The following is an 8,232-nucleotide window of genomic DNA, read 5'->3' on the forward strand; positions in this document are numbered from 1 at the left end:
GTGTGCGCACAGTCATGGTAGAGAAATGCATCCAAGGCAACTAAACACACATACACCAGCTCAGGTGCAGGAAACCCCTAGTTGTGGGATGCAGAGAATGCAAGCATTGGGTATGTATTGTTATATATAGTATGTGTATCTATAGAGTATATAGGGCATACCTAGCTTATGTGCTCTGTTCAGAGCGTTCTCTGGCCATCTGCTGTTGGCAGCCTCCACGGGAGGGCACACGGACCCCTGGTGAGACCCAGCACAGCCAGACTTACAGCTTTTCTTCACAGGTGGCTTCCTCCAAAGCATCCAGAGCCATGAAGGACACGGGGTCCTGCTCATCCCAGCACGACACAGCTCGACATAAAACTGGAGAGGCTGTCTTGCAGCTGGAGACCAATGCTTTCTGACAGTTTCATTTTAAATCCTTAATGACACAGCCCTTAATGTTTCTTTCGTTGCACTTCTCATGCTGCTGCTTTTTAGGACACTGCTTTGGATTTTGTACACTATGTGAGCATGATTCCCACTTTCCTGAGAGCTGTCAACAACAGCACCGAGTGGCCATGGGGCCCAGCGCTGGCAGAGCCCCCACATTAGACAAATGGGACTATTCCACAACCCTTTTTAATTTGAGCTGTTAGGGTATCGCAGCAAAAGCATCCCACCATGTATCCCACCATGTATCTCAGCATGTATCTCAGCATGCTCACACAGAGGTCCAAGCTGAGCCAAGGAGCTTGTGAGTTATCGGTTATCCCAAGAAATACTCCCAGCTCCCTACCAGGGCTCCTGCCAAGGAAGGCGAAGTGCCACACTGTTGAAAACATCACTTGAGAAGAGGCATGTGGATCTCCCAGGAGCAGACTCAGTGGCAGGGGACCACATAGTAGACCTGCTTCTGGAGGCCTGAGCTGAGCCCCAAGATCAGCTCCATTTAGCACCCAAAAAGCTTTGCAGGTATCCTAGCCACCTTTGTATGTGTGGGTGCATCCATGCGTGCATCCCAGCTTTGCAAAACTCATTTTGCCACCATTAAAAACACCTTTTTAAAGACAACCAAACCATAGCATTTGATTCGCCTTGAACTTCACTGCAGCTTCCTCTGGTGGGCCACCATGGCCTCCTGTGGCAAACTAGTGCTGGTTTTGCCCAGCACACCTGAGAGGCAGCCCCCTGCACCCTCCACCTGGTTACCACATGGTGAGGGAGGGGGGATAAATGCTCCTGGCTTTTCTGACTCCCTCCGTTGCTGCTTCAGCTCCCTGCACACAGGCTGGAGAGCACAGAGCTGCAGGTGCTGCCCACCAATGGCACTGCTGCTGTGCGGCATTTATGGTGCTCCCCACAGAACCACAGAGAGGCTGAGGTGGGAAGAGACCTCTGCGGGTCATCTGGGCCAACAGATAGTGGCACATATCACAGACGTAACAAGCCCCAGTAAGGTGCAAGCCAGCAAAGTGCTGTCTCTCCAAGCACGCACCCCTCCACCTCTCCACGCACCCAGCTGCCCGCTCCTGCCACCACCCACCACGATCCATATCCTCCATCATTAAAACACAGCCCAAAGAGGCTGCTGCTGTAGGAAACTGGAAACGCAGGCTTCAAAAGATGCACAGAGCAGCCCTGGAGCCACAGCTCTTGCTCCTCTGAACCCCACTGCTGGTCAACACAGCCCTTTCACCTGGAAAAGCCGGTGGGCAGACACAGCCCAACCCCTCCCCAAGGCACTAAGGGGCCGCACACCTTTTACACCGCTCGCTTTTAATTACACTGCATAAGGAAAGGCCTCTGCTCATGCCAGAACCCCCTGGCACAGCCCTCCAGGGAGCTGGCTGGCCCATCATGTCCTCAGTAGGTTTAGTGGTTCTCCCTCACCCTTCTCCCTTGCTTGGAAGCTCCTCCTGGTCAGTCCTCACCATCCCTGAAGCCATCACTTTGCAGAGACCTATTTCCATACATCTCTGTTATTCCCCTCCTCGGTGCCTGAGCTTTGCCTGCTCAGTCCCATGGGAGTCCTGCTTTGACCTCCTGCAGCACCAGGCAGAGAGGAGGCAGGGCAAGAGTCATCGGTTAATAGTTGTTCTAACCCCAATATAAATAGAAAAATACAACAAAACAAAGAATTGACTAGCTAAGAGATCCAATCCATTGGGACACCTGCAACGTGCTAGTGCAGAGTTCAGAGAGAGTGCTTGGTCCAGTGCATGGTACTGTAGATATCCAGAAACCTGTCCCGGCAGCCCTGCAGCCATCAATCCTTCCTGTGGCACCACACGTCTGTGTGAGCACAGCCCAGCTGCAGTCAGCTCGCCCAAGGCTGTTGGCTCCTGGGAGCAGGCTGAATGGGAATGGTTGATGATAGTCTGATGTATTGCTGTTAAGTGGTAAAGCCATTCTCTTCGGTGGAACAAGGATGTGCTTCTTACTTCTTGTGGAGGAATTTCATTTTGCTACCTGGAGAGATCAAGAAAGGAAAATGGACTTCCATCAGAGACAGGCAAAACAAGTGCCATTCCCAACCACCACCATCTGACCTGCATCCACCATCCTCAAGTCATTGGTTCATCTATTGCCATCTCAGATCCACCCATCTCCTTTGAAAGACACAGATGTAGCTCCTGGACCAATCTTTGGTTCTCCACCAGCTCCCAGACAAGTGGCAGCTCAGAGGGCAGAGCCAACAGGCTGCGAGAGCAGGGGTACGCAGCTGGGCACTGATCACTCAAGGCTCAGAGCACTGCTCTGCAAGAAGCCACATGCAGTCACTAGCACTTTGGCAGCTTCTCTGCTGCCAAATCTGACACAGTAAGAAGCCCAAGCCTCCTGAGAAGACAAGGGTTTCACTGTTTCCTTACCTAGGCCTTTCAGGAACTTATTGACTCCGCTCTGCTCCCCACTGGGAAGTGTTTCCAGGTACTCCTGAGCCCGTACCTCAAACAGACCTGCGAAAAGACGAAGTCAACATCTTCTGTTTTGCTTCCCTACAAATAAAAGCAAGAACACTCATCTGAAAGCACACTGTCCCAGCTTACCAATAAACTATTGTACATAGAATCACAGACTGGTTTGGGTTGGAAGGGACTTATCTCCAGGCTGAACAAGCTCAGCTCTCTCAGGCTGTCTTCACAGGAGAGGTGCTCCAGCCCTCTGAGCATCTTTGTGCACGGCCTTCTCTCTCCGACAAATATGAAAGGGAACAACTCACCCCACCACCTCCACCAGCTGAGCCAAGATGTGGGACAGGAGCTTTAGTCCACCTCCTCCCTCCCCACTGCAAAGGTGACTGAACTTTTGTACCTTGCACTAAAACTCTGTTCATTCTGCTACAAACACAGCTAAGCCCATAGAGTGAGATGATCTGGGAAATTGTCACACAGCATTTACCATGTTCTTTTACTCAGCCACCTATTCAAGTGTCCACTGCTTATTAGTGCTTGGGAGGAAACTGCTAAGCCAGCACCAAGCAGCAGCAGGGATGAGACACTTGGATGAGCTGCCAGTAGAGCCCTTGGGAGTGTGATATTCCAGGAGTTAAATAACAGAAGCAGCTCTGCAAAGGACAGAAGCATCCTCATTTTCTACTAGCCAAAACACCATAACCAATCCAACCCATTCTTCCTCTAGACATGGAAAGGGGACATAAGGGACTGTAAGAATAAATGTCATTCCAGCAGTGTAACCCTTCTGTGACAGTCCTGCTGGGAATTCAGCACTGAACGGAAGAGGCACACATATGGAGGATACTGCTTATGCCCCTTATTTCAGTGCTGAAGTGTGCCTGTAACCCCAACAAGAAACAACCAGATCACACACAAAAAAATCCTGCTCTCCGACAGCTGGTTGCCATGCACTTGTGCAAACACTGTGTCTCACTGTGCTCCTATGGGGTGATGCTCCCTTTTGGGAAGATAAGGAAACAGAGAAAAAAAAATCCCCAAGTGACTTCTTGAAGGCCACACAGGGGTGTCAGAACAAACCATCAGCCTGCACAAGTGCTTCCCTACCACCTCCCTCCCCGTGCCCCTGCACAGACACTGCAGCCTCCAGCCACGCTGCTGGGGACGGAGCTGGCAGCTGGTGAGCATCTCCCGGCTCACAGGAGCAACAGCAGGGTTTCCACAACAGCAGAGCCCCGGCAGAGCCCCTCACCTCTGACCCCCTGCTTCCGCAGCTCCCGCTCCTGAATGAAGCCCCCAAACATCTGCGTCTCCATGAAGACCTCCAGGAAGCGCCGGAGGCTCTTGGAGGAGACGGACTTGCGGAAAGCGTCGCGCTGCAGGGTCCGCTCCTCTCGCTCGGAGGGGGTCAGGAAGAGGGAGTAGTGGCCCACAATCTCCACAAAGAAACGGACAAAGGCCTCAGACACCACCTCATTCAAAGGGCTGGTCTCTAAGGAGAAAACAAAGAGGCAGTGGTGAGGACAGTGCTGTAAGGACGTGCTAGGAATAGCTCTGAGTGCAAACTCCCTCGCTTTTTTCAGATCCAGCCTGAGCAGAAAAAGCTGCTCAAGAGAGACAGCATCCTACAAAGTGCTTGCCATGGAAGAGGACCAGGCTGCTGCTGCTTTGAAAACCACCAAGTGTTCTCTTGGTTCTCACTCTCTCCAGTTGGATGGGGAGAGAATCAGAAAAGTGAGAAAACTAGTGGGTTGAGATAGAGACAGTTTAACAGGTAAAGCAAAAGCTGTGCACACAAGCAGAGCAAAGCAAGGAATTCATTCACCACTTCCCATGGGCAGGAAGGTGTTCAGCCATCCTCAGGAAAGCAGAGCTACATCACACTTAAGAGTTACGTGGGAAGACAAGCACCATCACTCTGAATGTTCCCCCCCTTCTTCCTTCTTCCCCTAGCTTTATATGCTGAGGATGATGCTCAGTGGCACAGGATGTCCCTTTGGTCAGTCACCTGCAAGCTGCATGCCCACCTCCGAGACTGCAGCTCTGCAGGTGGAGGAGCCTGCATCACTCACAGGGTCAGCAGCAGAGAGAGGCCTGTGGGACCACCACACCCCCCACCTCGCACACAGGAGTACAGGGAGGTTGGACAGAGCTGGGAAGGGGTAAGTACTGCTTCTCCTCACACAAAGAGAATTGTCCCCAGTGCAATGGAATATTTAATACAGCTTCAACCAAAAACCTGACCTACCTCCAATTTCTGTGGTGTGAAAATCAGTACAAGCCTAGTTCTCCCCTAAGAAGCGACAGGAGAAAAAGGAGCAGGAAAAGACGTGGTTTTAAGCTGAAAGGCACTGTGCTTTACCCTGCTTGCCATTGACAGGGCCCTCCTCCTTGTCGCTCGCCAGCTCGTTCCTCTGCTCCAAAATGTGTTCTAGGGCAGCCTGCAGCTTGCGGGGCAGGATGGAGTCCTCATCTTCCATCTGTAAAACAGAGCCATCTCCTCAGGGCCTGGGGCTGGGACATGGCTGGCCCCTTGCCCTTCTCCTCCTCAGTTCCTATTCTATCCCCAGCACAGCAGGGGGAGCACTAAAAATGAACTGTGACGAAAGGAAGAGAGAGAAGGTGTAGTATAGTATGCTTGGCACATTCCCAGCACATCCCAGTGCAGGATCATCAAGAAGCACAAAAGGATGGAGAAAGGGGGTGTCTTTTCCCAACTATTCCCCTATTCTGAAAGAATTTCAGGTGTCCAACCCAAGAGGCTATGAGGCTGGGCTCTCCCTTGGCCTCACCATCCACTCGCGAGCACTCACACCACCACAAAGAGGACGTATATGAACAATGCTGGCTTGAAGCCAGGCGAGCACAACCCCCTGCTCAGCTCTGCTCTGCATCGATCCTGGTGCTGAGGCAAGCTCCCATAGAGCAACGGAGCCAAGGAACTGCCGGTGACTGTGTGTGAGCTCCTGCCAGCCCTGGCTGAGACAGCCTGGTTTAGCTTAAACCTCCACAAGAGAGGTGTGAGGTAAAGCATATCCCTGCAGCTAAGGCAGCTGGCAAGCGAGAACTGCTCCAAAGGAGTGGCCTGCACCACATGCTACTCCCTGCAGCAGGAGGTGCACTCGTCCCATCCTACCCATGGGACCTGCAGCATAGCAGAGACCAAGAGGCCAAGAAGAAACAGCCTCAAGCTGCACCAAGAAAGGTTTAGATGGGATATTATGAAAAAATTCTTCACCAAAAAGGTGCTCAGGCATTGGAACAGGCTGCCCAGGGCAGGGGTAGAGTCACCGTCCCTGGAAGTGTTCACAAACCGTGTAGATGAGGCCCTTAGTGACATGGTTTAGTGGTGGACTTGGCAGTGCTGGGGTAATGGTTGGAACTGATGATCTTAAAGGTCTTTTCCAACCTATTTGATTCTACAATTCTGTGATTCAGTGCAGCCTGCACTGCTCAGCGATCTGCCAAAGAGCTCTGAGGCAAAAATAGACTCCCAGGCCAGGATTATGTTCACTCATCTGTTTTCTTCCCTTCAATATCCTACTCTTCCTCTACACAACAAAGGGAAGCAAAAATCAGCAGACAATCTCATCTGCAGAGCAACACACAGGCTCCCATGTACCAACTTCCTACTTATTACCCACCCAGTGCAAGGACTGGAGTGAGGAACCAGAAGCTCCTTGGGCAGGAAGGATTTGAGGAAAACATCAGGGCTGCATTCCCTACTCAGGGCTGGGGATGTGACACGAGATGGACTGACAGACAGAGGCTGGAAGAACCTGTGCTGCTCCCCAGCAGACAGTGCTGAGCTGAAGCTTTCCAGCTCTGCCCTCAGCCTTACAAGATGCCACTAAGGACCCACATTGCTCAAGTGCCACCATTTCCCCTCTTAAAAAACAAAACAGAGAGAGAACGCACAATGATTCAGTCCTCAGCAGCTGTGGTTTGGGATGCTGACATCACACAGCAACCCCTATAATGCTGCCAACCACAAATGCTGCCTCAGTTTGCATGGGGAGGAAGCTATCCGTCCATCCGGGCAGGTCAGCCACACAGATTGAGGCGAGATGTGGTGGATAAAGGAGAGATGAGATGAAGGATATGATATAGCTCTGCTCACCTGTCTCAGAAACCGGTTATTTACAAGGTCAACAACGAGAACCTAAGAATGCAAGAGCAAGAATAAAAAGAGAAAGTCATTATTTCCATCATCAGATTTTATCTTAATCTGTAAGTGCCCTGGTGTAAACGCTTCAGCCCTGCCCCTGCTCCTCCTCCTCTCCACCACAGCTGGAGGAGCACCCAATGTGAGCCAAAAGAGGAGTACTGGCTGCAGCTTTCCAGCAATGCTGCCACTCACTGCAGCACAGCTCGGACAGCAGGAGGCAGTGCTGCAAGCAAGGCCCACTGCTCCTCACCCCAAGTTGGGCTCTGAGCTCCATCTTTTCTCCCCATGCGCTGCACCACTGTCCCCTGCATAGGCTGGGAGGGAAACACCTCCTCGATTACATTCAGCCTTGCTGAGTGCAACACCTTGCACACCACAAATCTGGTTCTTACTTACTTACTGGTTTCATTAGGCACCTGTGTTAATTAGAGGGGTAGCTACCTTGGCCAATTCATAGCAATCATACTTCAAGCCTGGCACACTTTGTGCTTATCCCCTAGACAGCACTTTGCAGAAACAACAGAAACTGTAATGAAATCATCTCCTCCCCACAGCAGCCCCAGGGTGGGAGATCCCAGCCCCCTGACTTCCCAAGCTGCGGACAAGGCAGGGCACAGACCCCTGCCTCCCTGGGGCACATCCACCTCCTCCCTCACCCCACGCTCACAGGAGCTGGAGGATGAGAGCTCCGCTCCTTTACACTACAAGGGAGACTCTCAAAAGCAGCCCTTCTGGGACAGAAAACAACTCAGCACCCTGGAAGCAACCGAGAGCAAGGCCGTGGCGTGGCCGTGTGGCTCACCTCCTCCACCGGGAGCTCCTTCAGGCGCGGCAGGGAGCTGGAGAGCAGGCCGATGAGGAAGGGGGTAGGCGAGCACACGATGTCAATCATGGAAGGTGGCAGCACAGGGATGTACGTGTGCTGCCAGGTGAAGGGGTACAATAGGGCCACCGTGGCATGACAACACTTGGAGAGAGTGCTGAAAGATGAAACACAACCAAGGGCAATGGCTGATCAGTCACATCAATGGCATCCTAGAAATCAGGGCTCTTTCACTTGTTCCCTGATTGATCTCTGTAATTACCCAGATTTCTGACACCATGTTTCAGCTTCAGGAGCAATGACTTGAGATAGGAGCCCAGGGTAGAAAAGATCATAGAATCATAGAATGG

The 8,232-nt window shown here is 51.9% G+C and overlaps 1 protein-coding gene across 1 annotated transcript in view; it reads right to left on the reverse strand.

Annotated features, from left to right (window-relative positions):
• Positions 1–1,736: 1,736 nt before the first annotated feature.
• DENND2A (DENN/MADD domain containing 2A) overlaps positions 1,737–8,232 on the reverse strand; it is a 36,316-nt gene continuing 29,820 nt past the window's right edge. The window contains exons 14-19 of the mRNA XM_010014256.1: positions 7,862–8,039; positions 7,012–7,053; positions 5,254–5,371; positions 4,144–4,383; positions 2,850–2,936; positions 1,737–2,448 (exon numbers count right to left, since the gene is read on the reverse strand). Of these exons, the coding sequence (XP_010012558.1) occupies positions 2,417–2,448; positions 2,850–2,936; positions 4,144–4,383; positions 5,254–5,371; positions 7,012–7,053; positions 7,862–8,039 (697 nt within the window). The 3' untranslated portion in view covers positions 1,737–2,416. The remainder of the gene's footprint in view (positions 2,449–2,849; positions 2,937–4,143; positions 4,384–5,253; positions 5,372–7,011; positions 7,054–7,861; positions 8,040–8,232) is intronic.

Source organism: Nestor notabilis, unplaced genomic scaffold (genome assembly GCF_000696875.1).
Source record: "Nestor notabilis isolate BGI_N333 unplaced genomic scaffold, ASM69687v1 scaffold9035, whole genome shotgun sequence".
NCBI classification, from domain to species: Eukaryota; Metazoa; Chordata; class Aves; order Psittaciformes; family Psittacidae; genus Nestor; species Nestor notabilis.